We start from the raw sequence: 19,254 nt of genomic DNA on the forward strand, positions 1-19,254 counted from the left end.
GACAGGCGGCCAGGGCACCAGTCATGGCTGCAGGGACTTGCATTCCATCTACACCCATGATTCCTGGTCCTGGAAACCAGAGGGGAGCCTTGCAGACAAGGAGGGCTGCCGTGGGGCTGACGGAAGGTCTGAAGAGTCACCAGCAAATCCATTGCTGCAGAGTGGAGGTCACAGCTGGACGTTTCCTGACTGGGAAGAAGGGCCGGTGGGGCGGAAATCTTCTCTTCCCCATGGCTCCCTCGGCCAGCGGAGGAGCAGGTGGGCAGGGCAGAACCAAGACTGATGAAAGAGCCGTGGCTGTGGCCCAGGAGCCCCTGGGGGGGAGGAGGAGAGGTGGGCAGATGTTCCCATGGCAACAGCAACAGGGCCTCCTGATTGGGAGGGACCCGGTAGGAGCCCTTGTGTATAGCCTGTCAGACTAGGTGGTGCCACCACCCTGTTCCATGCGTGCGGGGACACTGAGGCCCAGAGACTGCACGGCATCTTTGCTCGGCTCCATACAGCTGGGATCTCCTTCGCTGTCTTCAGTCCACTGAAGGAAGATTCAGCTGTTGTTGTTTTTATGCGTATTTATTTATTTTTTGAGACAGAGAGGAAGAGAGCAAGTTGGGGAGGGGCAGAGAGAGAGAGGGAGACAGAATCCCAAGCAGGCTCTGGGCTGTCAGCACAGAGCCCAACGCAGGGCTCAGACTCACGAACCTTGAGATCACGATCTGAGCCGAAACCAAGAGTCGGACACTCCACCGACTGAGCCACCTGGGCGCCCCCCACCCTGTTTTAGAATAGCTTTTATTTCGATGTTGGGTAAAATGATACCAGTTTATAAAACTGCCTTTGTCAAAGTAATAGGCTATACCTAACCATTCTAGAAAAAAAAAATACAGATGAGCAAGTTAAAATTGATTTTTCCAAATGGGTCTGTCTGGTATGAAACAGGCATTAAAGGCTGTGGGTAGGCCGTCTGTGCTTTGAATCTCGTCACCAGCTTCCTAAGCTGGTGACAGCCGTCCAGTGAGGGGGGGGGGGAAGGGACACTGGGTGGCTCTGAAATCTGTGGTTGACTTTCAAGAACTATGTTGTGAGTTATTTTTAGAATTTTAGCTCCTTTAGAAAGGATTGGTAAGGACTCAATATATTTTCATTGAAACTTTGAAGTCAGCAGGCTATAAGGCAAATTCTTTCTCCTTTTTTTTAAAGTTTGTTTATTTTGAGAGAGAGAGAGAGAGCAGGGGAGGGCAGAGAGAGAGGGAGAGAATCCCAAGCATGCTCCACACTGTCAGTGCAGAGCCCGACGTGGGGCTTGAACTCAGGAACCGTGAGCTGAAACCAAGAGTTGGATGCTTAACTGACTGAGCCTCCCCGGTGCCCCAGGGAAAATTTCTTTAAAAGTAAGTTTGACTCCATGTAATTCAATAGGATGATTATTACCATGGATAGAGTCATATAATTACATAGAGCCACTTCCGTTATCATACCTTATATATCTCAAAGTAGCGCCATTAATTTAGAACAGAACAGGAAAAAATCGTTAGATTTACATTAGTTTTCACTAAAATTCATCCAGCCTAACCCTGGTTCTGCCCGCGTCTGAACTACATTTAATTTCCCCCGAAGTCACTACCACTGCCCAGTTTGGGGGCTTTGGGCACACCAGAATCAAAAGCCTTTTCACGTAGCGCCTCGGGAGCCATGGATCCCTCCCGGCAGGGAGGTCTCCAGTGCTGGGAAGCATCTTGTGGGCAGACAAGCAAAAGCAAACAGAGCAGGTGTCCCGGGTTCAGATCCTGACTCCAGCAGCTTCCGCTCACTTGATGCAGGGAAGCCGTTCTGCATTACTGATCATCAACTTGACTCTTCATGAGTGTTTACCTCCCAGTATTTACAAGACACTTCAGGAGTTTCCGAAAACCGCAGCTTACGTCCTCGTTTTGAAAAATGCGTTGAAACTGGACCCGGAAGGGCTTTGAGCTGAGAAGTCAGTTGATGGAAGGCAAAGCTGGCCTGAGCTCCTGGCTCAGAGCCCTTTTCTCTCTAGTCTCTTGGTTTCTGTACCAGAGTTTGCCCCTCATCCCCCCACCCCCGCTCTGCTCAGCCCATGCATCCCGAAGAGGGTGGCCTTCCAGGGACATCCCACACTGCGGCCAGTTCTGGGGGCAGAAAGCAGAAAGTACCCCAGTTTCTATTTTCCCCAGGTGGTCTGGGCCAAAGCGAAGAGGTCTTGTGAACTCAGTAGGAGACTCTGAGTCTGTAAGTCAGCCAGCAAGGTGCACCCCGTGCGTGACGTGGGAGCGAGATTGACAGCAGGGAGGTGACCCCCACAGCCTACCTGCTGGGTCCCCGGGGCCAGAAGCCAGGTTCCCTAGGGTGCATATGGGGGCCATGAAGATGTCATCATGCGCTCAGACTCCTTCCTTTTAGTTTGCCTCTCGCTCTGTGCAGGGAACATATAGAAGGCGACAGCAGGGCTCCGGGAACACCGGAATGTTCTATTACCGCTTCGGGGCTTTGATCCCAGCTTCAGCGCCTAGGAGTCAGAGGCTGTGTGGCCTGACAAAGCTTTCCTGCCCCCACTATCTTTGCAAAGAAGATGCCTCATGCTGGTGACGTCATTATGCCCTCTTTCGTGTTAGTGTTTTATTTTTAAAAGCAATGAGCTACCTAGTCTCTTTTGCAGCGGAGACGAGAACATTGAGGATTCAGGGGTTAGCTTTTCCTGAAGTTTACCTGGTCATGAAGTTTCCTTTTCCAGCCAGATTCACAAGCCGGGGTCAGGGCCCAGGTGTCTGCAGCCTTTAGACGGAGCCTGCCTCAATTGCGACTCTGTTTTCAGCGTCAGCAGCCCCCCCCCCCGGGGCGGGGGGCAGGTGCAGGGGGCTGAGACCTTTCCCAGGAAGGGGGGCTCTTGTCAGCCTGAGCCAGGCATCCACTGTGAAGTCAGTGATACTTGAGAATCCCCATTTCACAGATGAGGAGACTGAGGCTGGGTGGGGGGGCGGTCACTGTGCACAGCTCGTTAGTTCCACAGCTAGTTAGCAATGAAGCCGGATTGCAGCCTGGTGGTTCCAGAGCACCCCGACCCCCCTTTGCCAAGGGAGGTTGTAAATGATGCTTTCACATCCTTTATTGAGCACTGTGCTTTTCACTTGTGATTGACTCTCCGAGCAGTGGCCATGGCACAGAGAGGAATGTGAGTCTCAGCTAGTGAATACCCTGTCTGAGGTCACAGAGCCAGGAAGTGGCTGAACCAGGCGGCCACGGTGGGGCTGTGCTCCAAGTTCACCCCCATCCTGGCATTGCCCACCTGGACAGGCTGTGCCCGGGAAACCCGAGAAACTTCTGTATCCCGCCCCGTGTGAGATGCTCGAACCCATCTCGGGAGCCTCAGCCTGCTCCCCAGAGCCCTTGACCCAGGCCTGTGCACTGAGGGCTTATTTGCTTCTAGAAGCAGCCCCAGCATGGCCCAGGTGGTGACTGAAGAGTGTTTGCCACGGCGCAAGAGGCCCCTTCAGCTGCTGGCTTTAGAAGCCATGGTGTTAGGCGGCTGGCTGTTGCACGCTTTTCTTTGTGCCTTGGTATTCGCCAAAAGTGCTCTCACCCCCAGCTCCAAACATGTGCCCAGTGGGAGGTTGCTGGGCCGTCCAGTGTCATTCTTGCGCTTTCGGTCTCGGGGGTTTATTCTGTCTGTGGTCCGCGGGCTCTGGTGTGTTCAAGAGGTGGCTGGGGCGTGTCCTGTCAGGGTGGAATGGGCAACCTGGGATTCGAGATCCTGTCACTGGACCACTGTCTCTTTGTCCCTGCCGCAGGCCTGCCTGTCCCAGGCCTGCCAGCAGACCTTCTCTGGGATTCTGAAAGTCGTGGAGTTGGCCATGTGACAAAGCACATCTTAGCTTTTAATACTGAGTCTATATATCAATCTCCGAGGGAGGGGGTAAGGGGGAGGTTGGCCATGGAGCAGTAGAGAGAAGACGAATGAGTTTAAAGAAAAATACATTTGGGGGGCTCCTGGAGGCTCAGGTGGTTAAGCCTCCGACTTTGGCTCACAGTTCATGAGTTCGAGCCCCGCGTCGGGCTCTGTGCTGACAGCTCAGAGCCTGGCGCCTGCTTCAGATTCTGTGTCTCCCTCTCTCTCTGCCCCTCCCCCACCTCAAAAATAAACATTTAAAAAAAGAAAAACATGCATTTGGGCTGGAAAAATTAAAAACTAAGGCCATCCCTGTTTTTGGCCAGGAAAATTGATAAACAGACTTGAACATAATTGGGATTTTCTAGAGAAGCTGATGTTGATAGTAATTGCAGAGAAACTCTGGCACTGAGGAAAGAGGTCTATGCTCCAGCTGGTTGTGGCTGTTGCAGAGCTTGTCCAGAGGACTTAGGGGCAGTGCAATTAGCATATTTATAGGGGATTGAATGGATCCATTTGTATTTTCTAAATTGTTTAACTTTTATGTTAATGTGTTGTTTTTTTTTTTAATTTGACCTATAGACAAAGCCATGTTTTCTTTGTTTAAATTAAAAGTTGTTTGTATGGGCTCCGTCATGTCAGCTGTATTTGCATATTTCATTTGTTCCCTGGAAGTGTAACTTATGTTGAGTGAAATGTGAACCTCAGGAAGGAGATGAGTAGATTTCCTTCGTGTGCCTTGCTAGCTTGTCCCTCAGTCCCGATTGGCTCCCCACTGGGGATTTCTCTGGGGTGGCCCAGAGGTGGCAGGCAAGGTGGTGTCCCCAGGGAGCCCCACCTCCCGGCTGACCCAGCCTCCCCTCCTGGTGAGTGAGCTTCAGGAGGGCTGGGGACAGCCCTCGTGAGACTTTGCAATCCCTGTTCTGGCTCCTGCGTTTACCCCCTTGTAACAGGGACTTGACCCCACGCACACGTCCTGTCCTGCCAGACAGAATTTGCACTTGGGAAAAAGGACAGAGAAGGAGCAAGAGAGTGGCAGCCACTTTGTCAGGACCAGCTGACATTCAGAGACCATGGTGGGGGTGGGGGAGGGGCGGGCTCCTGCTCCAAAGTTGTAAGGGCCTCAGAGTTGGCGGAACTCACATTTCTGAGACTTGGCAGACAGGCCGGGATTCAGGGAACACGTGCGCTTCGGCTCTGGGCGTCCTGCATATCGTCTCACTGTCATGGGAAAACAGGAGCAGGGCTCTCTCTGGCTCACTGGCCTGAACGTCCTGCGTCCTCCTCACCGGCACTAAAGTGGGGAGCCCTTTGGGGGGCGATTGATTGCATCAGGCTCAGACAGGGACCTGATTGGTGTGCCCAGCGTGGCTTGATTCACTACCTGGAGGACTGAGCTGGAGGCAGCTTGGCAGGAGCCTGCCCTCCCGCCCAGAGACAGTCCCCCAGCTCCCCTGCACAGACAGCCATCGGTGGGACAGCCCTGGAGGGGCCCAGCCGGCCCGGGACAAACTTCCTTTCAGGACACAATCTCAATTTAAAATGCCATCTTGTTCCTCCGACTGCTTTTTTCATGCCGTTGAGGTAAGATTTTGTTTTGAAGCATCACCTGTTTCCCCAGAGGTTGGATCCCTATCCCTGCCGGTCTGCAGCTGGGGCAGAGGATATTTACGACCCTGGGCTTTTCCGCCGGACTGTCCCTTTGCCATGGAGCTATTCATTTGTAGCGGCTTCGAACAGTACCTGCCTGGCTGGCAGTTTTGTAGGGGGAAGGGGACAAAGAATTTTCTGACCGGGTTCCGACTGTGTGCCCTTCTGTTTCAGATTTTGAATTGCAACATTTTCACGTTAATTTCTGTCAACGCTTCCTGAGCCTTAGGAATATGACTTAGGCGACGTGTGACCGGGGGTTGGCAGCTGCGCCCCAGATGCTACGGGTGGACAGCAGGTGGCGTCATCAAAAGTTAGGCTTTGGGATGCTGCGTTTATATTTGCAGTTGGTTCACCCATGGAATGTCTCACCCTGAGACCATCAGCAGTATTTGAAATGAGTGCTGATGCTCCCTAACACCAGTGCTTGAGAAACACTCGGGCTTGGCCGCCTGCTGGGTCTCCTGTGAGGTGTCCTGGCATTTTAAGAATTTCCTGTTGTGACCTTACATGCCCTGCCCCTCCTAGTTGGGGCTGTTGTGAACACGTGCCCTGCCCCTGCAAAGTTGGGGGGAGGGGCAAACACGTGCCCTGCCCCTCCCAGGTTGGCAGGGGGCGCATTTGACAGGTGGCCCTCCAGGCACACTGTCGCGGGTGGCTACCCGCTGCTCCGAAGGACAGTTATACATGTGTTGGAACACTGCTGTTCTTACCTTTCCTGTTTTACTTTGGTCCAGGTTTTCCTCCTTGAAAAGCCGAGCTGTTCCTCTGTAAGCGTCCCCTTTGTCTGTTGCAGGATGTTAAAATCTTTAGCGAAGATGGGACGAGCAAAGTGGTGGAGATTCTGGCAGACATGACGGCCAGAGACCTGTGCCAGCTGCTGGTTTACAGAAGTCACTGTGTGGACGACAACAGCTGGACGCTAGTGGAGCACCACCCGCATCTGGGACTAGGTAGGGAGCACCCTGGAGTGCCCGCCGTGCGGTCAGACGTAGCCAGCTGTGTCCCCCCCACCCCCAGCGCCCCTGCCAGTCCGGTGAGCTGTCTGTCTGCCATCTCCTGTCCCCCCAGCGCCCCTGCCGGTCCGGCGAGCTGTCTGTCTGCCGTCTCCTGTCCCCCCAGCGCCCCTGCCGGTCCGGCGAGCCGTCTGTGTGCCGTCCCTTGTCCCACTGCACCCCTGCTGGTCCGGCGAGCCGTCTGCATGTGCCATCCCTTGTCCCACTGCACCCCTGCCAGTATGGCGAGCCGTCTGCGTGTGGTCCCCTGCCCCCCCAGCACCCCTGCTTGTCCATTGAGCCATCTGCATGCCGTCCCCTGCCCCACTGCGCCCCTGCCGGTCTGGCGAGCTGTCTGTGTGCCGTCCCTTGTCCCACTGCACCCCTGCTGGTCCGGCGAGCCGTCTGCATGTGCCGTCCCTTGTCCCACTGCACCCCTGCCGGTATGGCGAGCCGTCTGCGTGTGGTCCCCTGCCCCCCCAGCGCCCCTGCCAGTCTGGCGAGCTGTCTGTCTGCCGTCTCCTGTCCCCCCAGCGCCCCTGCCGGTCCGGCGAGCCGTCTGTCTGCCGTCTCCTGTCCCCCCAGCGCCCCTGCCGGTCCGGCGAGCCGTCTGCGTGCCGTCCCCTGCCCCACTGCGCCCCTGCCGGTCTGGCGAGCTGTCCGTGTGCTGCCCTTACCAACCACTGCCTATCTGTTTCTCCAGATATTCCACCATCCTCCCTTGCAGCCCTCCCCCACCTGATGCTTTCAGAACCTTACTCTGGGGTGGTGGAAGCAGCCGCTCCCAGGGACTCAGACACAGCAAAACGGGTCTCTCTGTGCTTTAGCTGCATACCTGTGGTCTGGGAAGGGCAGCCAAGAGGGAAGGGGGCCTTGGGGGAGCCTGCCCCCTGCACGCTCCTGGCATTGCTGTGCAGAGAGCAGTTCCTCCAGCTCCTGGGAGTGGGGGGCCTCGGTGGTGACTGCCTACAGGTGGGCGCAGGAGACCCAGGGGAATCCAGGGGAATCTGCACATCACAAAGTAGGCGGATCCAAGTTGGAATGTTACAGTGCGTTTCTGAGCTGGTTCGCAATGTTTGCACCGAATGCAGGCAGGCTCGCTCACGTGTAGTGTGGAGACAGTGCGGGAGTATTTCGAAATACATACTCTGTACAGAGCTCACTGAGGTTTTGGGTGTGGTGGACTTCTTGCTCAGATGGTCTGTTGCAGGTAACGAAGTTTTTCAGACTTCCATTTAAACTCTTACTGGATAAAGGGTGGTCCTTGAAAAATCATGGGCACATATGTCAGACCAGAATTTTTGTCCAAATCAGCAACTGTATGCCTTCCGTGTGTTGAAGGAGAGAAAAACGACACAGATCGCCAAGGTTTTCCCGTCGTTCTAAACTTTCTTTCTGGAAGATTAATAAACCAAATGTACTTGTTTTATTTTTTAAAGTTTATTTTGAGAGAGACAGAGAGAAAAAAAAGAGAGAGCGCAAGCAGGGGAGAGGCAGAGAACGCGGGGCAGACAGAATCACAAGCAGGTTCTGCACTGTCAGTGCGGAGCCTGGCGAGGGGCTCAAACCCACAAACCGTGAGATCATGACCTGAGCCGATATCAAGAGTCGGGCGCTTAACCGACTGAGCCACCCAGGCACCTCTAATAAATCAAATTTAACCTTCTAAGTCTGGAATGTTCCTGTAAATGAACAGTGTTCTTTGAAATGACACTATACAATTCCAAGCCTAGATGATGCTGAGTAAATTTGAGTTGGCGTTGTTTTACGTCACTGTGTTTTAGCCCCACCAATGTGCATGTCATAAGGATGCTCTCTGATTTCTTTCCCGTTTATGCCGATCTTCGGTGCACTTTGGACACCAGCTAAAACTTTCTGTTATCTCTGGCAGCCTCCTCCCACCAGGTGCCTTCACTGGTAACACGATGCAGCCGGTGACACCGTCATCAGGCTCCAGTGTGAGACATCCATGCAAGGATCCCACAGGGGTCTGATAGGGCCGCCAGAAGCATCTATAGACACACAAGTAACGTGGAAAGTAAACAGTACTTGGAACCCTGCAGTGTGTATGTCCACGTGCACACGTGCACACACACGGAATTAACTTTAAAAACACGTCTGTGTAGTCGGACCCAAATGTGAATACTGTTGAAAGCCCATTCCAAAGTCTGAATGCTCTTAATTTGAAAGGATTTGTAGGGGCGCCTGGGTGGCTCAGTCGGTTAAGCGTCCGACTTCGGCTCAGGTCATGGTCTTGTGGTCCGTGAGTTGGAGCCCCCCATCAAGCTCTGTGCTGACAGCTCAGAGCCTGCTTAGGATCCTCTGTCCCCCTTGCTCTCTCTGCCCCTCCCCCACTGGTTCTCTCTCTCTCAAAAATAAATATTTTTTAAAAATTAAAAAAAAAAAGCAGCTGGGGCACCTGGGTGGCTCAGTCTGTTGAGCGTCTGACTTTGTCTCGGGTCATGATTTCATGGTTCGTGAGTTCGGGCCCCGTGTCGGGCTCTGTGGTGACAGCTCGGAGCCTGGAGCCTGTTTCAGATTCCATGTCTCCCTCTCTCTCTGCCCCTCCCCTGCTCATGCTCTGTCTCTCAAAAATAAATAAATGTTAAAAAAATTTTTTTAAAAAGAAAATGTGGTTTTCTTTTTTTTCTTATCATGTATTGAGAGAGAGAATGACTGGGGGAAGGGAGAGAGAATCCCAAGCAGGCTCTGGGCCGTCTGCACAGAGCCTGATGCGGGTCTCAAACTCATGAACCGTGAGATCATGACCTGAGCTGAAATCGAGAGTTGGCTGCTTTAACCCACTGAGCCTCCCAGGCGCCCTTAGAAAAAGTGGTTTTCTAAATGCCTGTGTGTGGCTGCGGCCCTTGGTGGCCCCCGAGCCGGGGCCAGCCATCCAGTGTTGGCAGGGGCATCATACTCGGGGGTGGGGGTGGGGGTAGCAGGTGCAGTGGCTGCCCGCTGGTACCCAGCAGGGATCTGGCTGGATTTCGCTGTTCTGAGCCACGCTCATACCACAGCCAGGTCAGTGCCTTTCCTACACCCCGGTGTCTGTTCCTGAAGTCACTTAGGACTCAAGGTAACGGTTTGAAAACCTGGGGAGGAGCCCTCACCGTGGGGGGGCAGAGCCCTTCATGATGGGTGATCTCGGGGAAGCCCGTTCTGTGTCTCAGGACTCCCAGCTCCAGCGAGCCCCTCCCTGCATGTGAACTCTTCATGTCTTAGCATCCCCCCCGCAAGTCCTGCCTGTTGGACGTGTTGTGGCTTCGGTATTTTGTGTAGAGCTCTCAGCCTTGCGAACAGTGTCCCTGACCAAGGCCACTCAACAGCGGCCAAGTCCAGCTAGAGGGGGCCGTCAACAGCAGCCAAGTCCAGCTAGAGGGGGTCGGTGCCGGGCAGTTGTTCTGGAAGGCACCGCCAGGCCATCTGCCCTGAGCTGGTGAGCTGCAGGTGCTCAGATGTCACATGCAAGGGATGCAGGGAGATTTAACAGCCAGCCTGCAGCTGTATTATCGAGTAAACTATTTCTCATTCATTTTTTTATGTGTTTATTTATTAGAGCAGGGGAGGGGCAGAGAGGGGGGCAGATGGCCGACCTGAAGCGGGCTCCGTGCTGACAGTAGAGAGACCGATGCGGGGCTTGATCTCTCCAACTGTGAGATCACGACCCGAGCTGAAGTCGGATGCTTAACCAACTGAGCCACAAACTATTTTTGAAAGGAAGTTTATAAAACTGGAACTGGGGCATGCAAAACGGCAGCTTGGCGTCCCTGTGGCATTAAGAATGTGACTTCGGGTAAACCGCATCCCTGGGAGGGACTCTCGCACCCAGGCCCTGAGTGACCACAGACATCAGGACAGATACGACCAGGAGAGCCTGGACCTTACGCACGCACAGGGAGGGGAAGACCGCTTCTGTGAATTTCAGGGATTTGGGGGTTTCTGTTGCTACGCGAGTCAGGTGAAAGCCCTCCAGGAAAAAGCACGAGCTCTGCCTTTGCGCTGTTGACAGCTTCGTGCTTGTACCTGGCCAGGCAGGAAAGGTGTGGCAGTCACCCTTTGGAGGCATCAGCCGCAACAGGGGCGCTGACATCTGGATGTGGGGACAGGTGTCGAAGGAGAATCCACAGGCATATTCAGCCCTCGGTGCTCAGAAGGGCCTTCGAGGGCCCGTCTTTCCCATCTCTGTCTCCTTGTGGTTACATCGCGAAGGTACCACAATGATGTACTTTCCCCACTGAAATCCGTATGTAGAAGGAAGGCATCTTATGGGGCGTATCCAGCATCGGGGGCTGTTTTCTGTGTTATCTCCCTAGTGACTTTGCAGCCCCCGAGTCATGCAGAGCCCCAGGCAACTCTGCTGTCTGGGGTGGGTGGGCTATGCCAGCTGTGGGCACAGAAGTGGGGCAGCGAGGAGGATGGTGACACCAGCCAGGGCGGGAGGCTCAGGCTTCTGCTAAGGAGTCACGTGTCCATGGCACATCTTAAGGCACATCTTACTTCTGTAGTAGGATCTGCCTTTTTGAGTTGCCTGGTCTCTAAATACTTTTCATGTGGAGTAGGGGGGTGGTGTGGATGCTGGATTTAGTGTCAGCTGTTCGAAAAAGACTTGAATCTCCTCTGAGGAATGTCTGACTCTTCCATTTGCACAAAAAATCCTTTGACGTGGGGACGCCTGGGTGGCTCAGTCGGTTAAGCCTCCGACTTCGGCTCAGGTCATGATCTCTCGCGGTTCATGGGTTCAGGCCCCATGTCGGGCTCTGTGCTGACAGCTCAGAGCCTGGAGCCTGCTTCCGATTCTCGGTCTCCCTCTCTCTCTGCCCCTCTTCCACTCACCCTCTGTCTCTCTCAAAAATAAACAAACAGGGGCGCCTGGGTGGCGCAGTCGGTTAAGCGTCCGACTTCAGCCAGGTCACGATCTCGCGGTCCGTGAGTTCGAGCCCCGCATCAGGCTCTGGGCTGATGGCTCGGAGCCTGGAGCCTGTTTCCGATTCTGTGTCTCCCTCTCTCTCTCTGCCCCTCCCCCGTTCATGCTCTGTCTCTCTCTGTCCCAAAAATAAATAAAAAACGTTGAAAAAAAAATAAAAATAAAAAAAATAAAAAATAAACAAACATAAAAAAAAAAAAAAAGCAAAAAATCCTGTGGGGGTGCTCTGTTGAAACTTGGCTTTCCAGTTTTATTTAAGGCCATTATGATTGTATGAAGTTTATAGATGGCAGTGTGATTAATAGAATCCCGTGACGTGGTTTGAAAACACCTGTTTTTAGAATCAAGGTAAAAGTCAGAACTGGAGCAGAGGGGTTTGAACTGACGTTGTTGCGGTGGCTTTTTGACAGCTGGGAACACTGGCATGTGGACATCCAGCGGCGGACGGAGGAGGCCAGATGGCTCTTGGGTCTCTGGGAAGGGGGTCACACGCAGTCTTCCTAGCCCCCGCGGTCCCAGGGCTCTGGGCGCCTGCCCTGCAGGCTGGAGAAGGGAAACCTTTGTTTTCGCCTGTGGGTGCCCAAGCCCCGCTGGTGGCACCAGAGTGACCCAGAGAGGCACGTCCCTTTCAGTGCACACGAGGTCTCTTCTCCCCTCATCCCGGCTGCCCTGGGCCGCACCACCGAGGATGCAGCCCAGTCTGTGTGCAGCTTTCCCGGGATCTTGCCCTGGTGGGATGCGGGGAGGCAGAAAGAGGCTGTCGGGGAGGACAGGAGCCTGTGCGTGTGTGTGTCCACGTGTCTGTGTGTGCACGTGTGCCCCTTAGAGCTGCTGCCTCCCCACTGCTCCTCCCAGGCGTCTTCACGACTCTGCAGACAAAATGCTTTTGCTTTGGATCTCGGCATCGGTCTTGTCCTCCCTCAGATAGCCACGGCCCCGCTTTTCTATCTTTTCTTATTTTACCTGGTAAAACATTCCGATTCTCTAAACCTGTCTTCAGCCGATTTGGGGTGGTTGTTTCTTTTGTCCCTGTCACTACAGAAATGGTTTTTTCCGCCCAAACTTCGAAACAGAAGTCACTAATTTGTTTTGTACCAGAAAAATCCGTTTTAAGTGGATGCCAATCTGAGCCAATCCCTTTTTTTTTTTAAAGTACACATAGTGGTTGTGATTGCACGCTCCAGCCGGGCATTGTTACGTCATAGTGGAGGCTGAGTGTGCCCCTGTGGGCCCATCTCTGGCAGCTACCACGGGCTCGAACCTGTACACGGACGGGTTCTTCCACATTTGACTCAGAAACGCTCTGACTCCAGACTTCATCCTTCCCGCAAGGGGAGACTTTTCTCAGGACCGTGGGAAAGGAGGAGGGCGCTTTGGAGGACCCGCGTACCCCTTTGATGTCATTTAGTAGCATCTCATGCTCTGCCGTTGTGGCATCGATTCATGCCTCAAGGCTGCCGTGGATTTGCTCTGTTACATGTCCCATTAGTTTCGTACGGTTGGTTTCCTGTCTTAGGAGACACGTGGGGGCCGGGGTGACCACCACCGGGACAGGACGGTGCCGCGTGCGGTTCTCTGTGCGCCACGTGGAATCAGTGTCCACGAGGGAAGTACCTTTCCAGGTTGATAACGCTGCAATGTCAGGCGGTCTGAAGTGCGTGTGTGTGTGCGCGTGCGCGTGTGCTTACGCACCTGGGCACACACTGTGTAGGATGTGTTTTCCTCCCCATCCTAATAATATAATCTTGTCTCTGAGATCAGCTCCGGGATGTGGTTCGGTAGCATGGGCTTCAGCCTTCAAGGGAAGTGGGTTCGGACAGACTGTCTGATGGCGGTAGGTCCCCTCCTGCATGCTCTTACCCGACATCGTATCTGCCCACCGAGCTTCATGACATCGAAAGCATTGCTATCCTTCTGCTTTGTGCCTCCCCTATCCCACCCTCCTCCGGTCCCTCCTGCCATTCCTGGTCTCTGGGTGTTCTTTCTCCCAGTTATTATAGTCCACGTTCTTTACAAGGGTTGAAATTTCCTAACTTAAGGGCAGCGTTGTCACTAGGGTCTTCATTGACTCTCTCAACTCTCGCTGACACCAATTTGAGAAGAAATATATAAAAGGACTGACTTGACCCCTCACGCTGTACCTACCTGAGGACCTCTTGTGCACCTGGCAGTGCATTAAAGAGAGATTTAAGTATTTTTTTAAATGTTTGTTTATTTTTGAGAGAGAGGGAGAGCTCGAGCGGGGGAGGGGCAGAGAGTGAGGGAGACAGAGGACCCGAAGCGGGCTCTGTGCTGACAGCAGCGAGCCCGACGCGGGGCTCGAACTCCCACACCGCGAGATCATGACCTGAGCCCAAGTGGGACGCGTAAGCGACTGAGCCCCCCAGGTGCCCCACAGAGAGATCTAAACTTCATTTAGTCCTGGACTTCCTTGCTCACAGTGCGGGAAGGGGAACAGGACGGTAACGAGACTTCGTAATTGGTGGTCAAGCCAGCTCCCAGCTTGTGCCTGTTTCGTCTCACACGTACGTTTTTCCTCTGCAGAGAGATACCTGGAAGACCACGAGCTGGTGGTCCAGGTGGAGAGCACCCTGGCAAGTGACAGCAAATTTTTATTTAGGAAGAATTACGCAAAATACGAGTTTTTCAAAAATCCTACGGTGAGTGTCTTCTCTTCGGTTCCGGGGTCTGGGACTCGTGAAATCTTGTGGCTGATGCTTGGAATTGACAGCAGCCGCTGCTACAGGGGTAGCAGATGGGTTTGGGAATCCGAGTGGCTATTTCACGGAGCAATCCACACCCTACACTTCATCTCTGGTGCTCTAGCTACATGCCTGCGTACTGGCCGGAGGGAACCGGCGCCTTCCTCCACGGTAACAGAGGGAAAGGGGGTGAGCCTCCCTGGGTCAGGAGAGACGAGACGCCGCTTTTCAGCTAGAGCAAAAGTTCATGGTTAGATTGGAGCCAATCGGTGAAATACGCAGCATAATAAAAACTCAATGCTCTCCGCAAACAGCAAACACTGCTGTGTGGTTTGTGGAGGAATGCATTTCCAGGCATACTGGGCTGGTCTCCTCCATCTTTCTTTCCTTTTCATTGGGGGCGGGGTGGGGGGCACTAGTCCCATGAGGTATCAGCACCGGGAGACCCGTGCCTGCCACAACATGTGCTCCCGTCCCGAGTCACGAGGCCGAGCAGCCGTGACGTGGGCAGAAGACCCACCGTCCGTTTCTGGCTCAGGTGGTTTAGATGCTTTTTTTGTTTGAAAGTTAGAAATTTGGTAACTAATTCTGCATAATGCACCAGAAGAGACTTTGTCGCGTCGCCGTGTTCCTCTGTGAGTTCTGAGGTCTTTGTCTTATGACGTGCACTGAGTTCCACTGTGTGGTGGCCCTTCACCACGGTGTGCACTGTGAGGCAGGAGTCCACGTTGAACATGACGGATACTCCACAATTCCGAACTCACCATTTAAGGAAACAGTCCGACCTTTCGAAGCAGGTGCTTCCATCATGGGATAAGGGAAAAATAAGGACTGTGTTTTGTTTTGTTTTGTTTTGTTTTGTTTTGTTTTGTTTTGTTTTATTTTATTTTATTTTATTTTTATTATTTTATTCTATTTTATTTTATTTTACTTCATTTTGTTTTTATTTCATTTTAATTTCATTATTCACTTTTATTTTTTTAGTTTTAAATTTTTTAAATTTTTTTATGGTATTTCATTTTTTGGAATGTTTTATTTATTTTTGAGAGAGAGAGAGAGAGAGAGAGAGACACAGCGTGAGTGGGGGAGGGGCAGAGAGAGAGACACACAGAATCTGAAGCGGGCTCCAGGCTCCGAGCTATCGGCACAGAGCCCGACGGCGGGGCTCGAACCCACGAACCATGGGATCATGACCTGAGCCGAAGTGGGATACTTAACCGACTGAGCCACCCAGGCGCCCCTTTCTTAATTTTTTTTTTTTTTTTTTTTTTTTAACGAAGGACCATCATTTTAACTACAGACGGACGTCCGCGTGCCCTCAGGAACGTTTGCAGAACTAGCGCACCTGTGAGGAAGCTTCTCCCCACTTTGCCGCTAACCACGACTGTTTTCCTGTTTCCTTAGAATTTCTTCCCAGAACAGATGGTTACTTGGTGCCAGCAGCCCAACGGTGGTCACAACCAGCTGTTGCAGGTACTGGGCAAGGAGAGACTCACTGGAGCGGGTCTGGGTGGAGGTCCCCTCGTGCTGTGGCGGCAGCAGCTCTAAGGACCTTGACGGGGCTGCGCTCGTCACCCCCGCTCGCCGTGGCTCCTGCTGGCGCTCAGAGCAACCAGCGTGAATGTTGCCCTGGGAAGCGTGTGCACCGCCAAGCTCCCTCAAAGCGAAACAAGCGCTCGTAGACAGGATAAGCTCCCTCCGGATTAGAAGCGGTGGGAGCGGGAGGGCAGGAGTGAGAAGCCGCGGCTGGCGGTCTCCTCAAGGCTCCCGGGTCAGGCCACCGCCCTGGGAATCTCTACAGACCTGCTGAGCCCACGTCACCGTGGAAGAGGACTGGGCTGCCAGAAAACTCTTTGAAAGCTAGCGTGTTGTTCGTTATACATGCTTTTGTCCCTGTTCACTGCCCCTGTGCCTCCTGAAGTCTGTTCCGAGAAAACTTGGCCTTCCCGCGGCCCCTTCCCGGTGCAGGGAGTCCCCGGAGCCCCTGCACCGATGGCCAGTCAGTCCTTCTGGGGAAGTCGGGAAAGCGAATGTTATTGCCGCCGTGCCCCCAAAATGTGTCCATCTACAGCGTATTAGGTGAGAGAATACAACACCCACAAAGGCAGCCAACGCTCTCCGGGTGGCACCAAGTAGAAAAGAAAGGCCCGCTTGCTCCCATTGTGTTTCAATACTAATTATGTTTCCCGCCACAGCCAGTCAGGTGGGGTTTTTTGGTGTTTGAAAGGGAAGCTGCCCTTTGAGAACGCTTGGTCGGACCAGAAAAGAGCATTGTGCCGATTGACAGGATGTCGGGATGTCAGGGAGGCCAGTGGGACACATCTGCCCGAATTCTCCTGTGGCAGTGTTGCCTGACTTCTTCCACAGAACTTTCTCAACTGCAGTAGCTGTCCTGAAATTCAGGGGTTTTTGCACGTGAAGGATCTGGGGAAGAAGTCGTGGCGAAAGTTGTACGTGTGTTTGCGGAGATCGGGCCTCTACTGCTCCACTAAAGGAGTGTCAAAGGTGAGTTCGTTGTTGGTTTTTTTGTTTGTTTCTTTTGAGAGACAGAGGGAGGGCAAGGGGCAGAGAGAGAGAGAGAGAGAGAGAGAGAGAGAGAGAGAGAGAGAGAGAATCCCAAGCAGAGCCCGGTGCGGGGCCCAAACTCACAAACCATGAGATCGTGACCTGAGCCGAGATCAAGTGTCAGACACTTGACTGACTGAGCCACCCGGGCGCCCCAAAGGTGAGGTTTAAAGCCACCACCGCCTCCGTCACACCAGGCCAGCAGGGTTCACAGTGGACACGGCTTTGCTTTAAAATGTGCCCAAGGCCCCTCCAAGCTCGTATTGACTTGTGAAGCGAACTCCGAGCTCCTGGCCCACTCGTCTCCCTCAGAAACCAGGCGACAACACAGACAACAACGCCCCTTCACTGTGCCCCTGGCTGGCCAGCCCCGGCCCCCTCTGTGGCTTGGGAGCAGAGTGTCCTTAGCGGCCTGAGTCCCCGGAAGAGGCTGCCTCAGTTTCCATAGTTTGGAAGTTAGCCTCCAAGGTGGCCATAATGACAGCCGCCAACCTAATACGTGCTAATACAGGAGGGGGAGGGGCTGATGGGACCCCAAGTTGGTGGGGGGGGTTGTTTGGCGAGGGCCAGGTGGGTTTGGTCCTAACTTAGCGCTTACTTTACACGATGGTTGCAGTCTGTAGAGCGGCAGAGGGGAAAGAGCCACATTGAGAGCGTGCGCAGCCTGCCCTCTATTGAGGAGCACGTGAGAACGTTTGCTCTTGGCCGTGCCTGAGACGTTCTCCCCTGTGAACCTGACCACCCTTTTTTTCCCAGGAGCCCAGACACCTGCAGCTGCTGGCGGGCTTGGAGGACAGCAGCATATTCTCCCTGATCGCCGGCAGGAAGCAGTACTGCGCCCCCACGGACTATGGCTTCTGCATAAAGGTAGCCCGCCTCTCCCACCCCCCGCCCCGCCCCACACCCCCGCACCCCTGTCCCGTCCCGGGGCTGCCACCCCCTGATGGCATCCCGCTGGAGACTTGGGAACTAGCCAACAAATGCCTTCGTTGGCGGTGGGGGTTTTTGGTTTATTTTCTAACAAACAGAGTTTCCCAGTGAATTTATCCATCCCTCTGTGCTTATGGTGTGTCAATCCTTGGGTAGCTAGCGGCTCAGAGAAAAGCAGGGAATATGATGGATAATGCGAGTCAATGGGCTCAGTGGCTTAGTGACCCGCCACCCATCACTTGGGTGGCCTCCAGGGTACCGAGTGAGCCAACACTTTCCGTATGAGCTTCCAGTCACCAGGATGGTATGTGTGCCCACAGCCCTGCCCTGCCTCTCTGCACATGTGTGTGAGAGGACACTGTGTATGAGAGGACATGTTCACATATACCTCTCACATACCTCTGTGGGAACACACAGAGGTACACACATACGCTCAGATGCACATACACATATGCACACACCTACATGAACACAGACATGCACACACAATACATATGCACACACACACGCACCTACATCGATATAGAGATGCACACACGTGTATATATGTACACATACATACGCACACATACATGCACAGTCGTACACAATATGTACGCACAAATACACATGCACACCTACATGAATACAGATACATGCACACACGTGTACATAGGCATGCACAAATACATGTGCACACACATGCACACCTATCATCGATACAGATGCACACACATGCATATATGTATATATACGTATGCACACACAAACACACATGCACACTCATACACAATATGCACACACAAATACATGGGCACACACGTGCACACATGTACTATGCACACGCACACACACCTACGTGAATACAGATACATGCACACACAAGTGTATATGTGCAAACACAAACAGACGTGCACACACATACATATACGTACACCTGTATATGCACAGAGAAACACACATGCACACTCATACACAATATGCACACACACGCACACCTACATGAATACAGATATATGCACCCACACGTGTACATGTGCATGCACAAATACACGTACACACACATGCATGTACATACACCTGTATATGCACATACAAACACACATGCACACTCATACACAATATTCACATGCAAATACATGGGCCCACATATACACATACTGTGCACACACAAGTACACATGCAGGCATGAGCATACGTGTGCATATGCACACACACCCCTGGTGAGGCGGTGGCGATGTTGGTCATCGTCATGGTAGCACTGTTTCCCACACACTCGCTGTGCACTGGGTGCTGTGCTTAGGGTCCCCCTCCGTCTTACTGCATCTTCCCAGGTGCTCACAGGTAGTACCTGCACCAGCCCCGGTGCTCACGTCCGGTCGCCATGACTGTGCCTGGAGTCCCCCGGCCAGGCTGACCTCTGAGCCAGATTTCCACGCCGTCCCGAGGAGAGGTCAGGGAGCAGGGGGCGCGTTGCTCCCTAAAATACCAGCTGCGGCTTCACTCGGTGAAGCTTCTTGGGGTCGCAAGTAGTAGGAGTCCTAGGGCCCGAGGTGCGGGGGAGGCACCGGGAGGGCTGCAGCGGGGTGGGGGGGCATTGGAACT

General features: G+C 53.4%; 1 protein-coding gene across 8 annotated transcripts in view; it reads left to right on the forward strand.

Moving 5' to 3' along the window:
• Nucleotides 1-19,254, forward strand: part of GRB10 (growth factor receptor bound protein 10) — a 183,395-nt gene that overhangs the window by 147,687 nt on the left and 16,454 nt on the right. For all 8 annotated transcript variants that reach the window (XM_058725536.1, XM_058725535.1, XM_058725529.1 and 5 more), the window contains 5 exons: nucleotides 6,348-6,504; nucleotides 14,018-14,133; nucleotides 15,580-15,648; nucleotides 16,543-16,680; nucleotides 17,497-17,607. In XM_058725536.1, coding sequence (XP_058581519.1) covers nucleotides 6,348-6,504; nucleotides 14,018-14,133; nucleotides 15,580-15,648; nucleotides 16,543-16,680; nucleotides 17,497-17,607 — 591 coding nt within the window. The remainder of the gene's footprint in view (nucleotides 1-6,347; nucleotides 6,505-14,017; nucleotides 14,134-15,579; nucleotides 15,649-16,542; nucleotides 16,681-17,496; nucleotides 17,608-19,254) is intronic.

Source organism: Neofelis nebulosa, chromosome 4 (genome assembly GCF_028018385.1).
Source record: "Neofelis nebulosa isolate mNeoNeb1 chromosome 4, mNeoNeb1.pri, whole genome shotgun sequence".
NCBI classification, from domain to species: domain Eukaryota; kingdom Metazoa; phylum Chordata; class Mammalia; order Carnivora; family Felidae; genus Neofelis; species Neofelis nebulosa.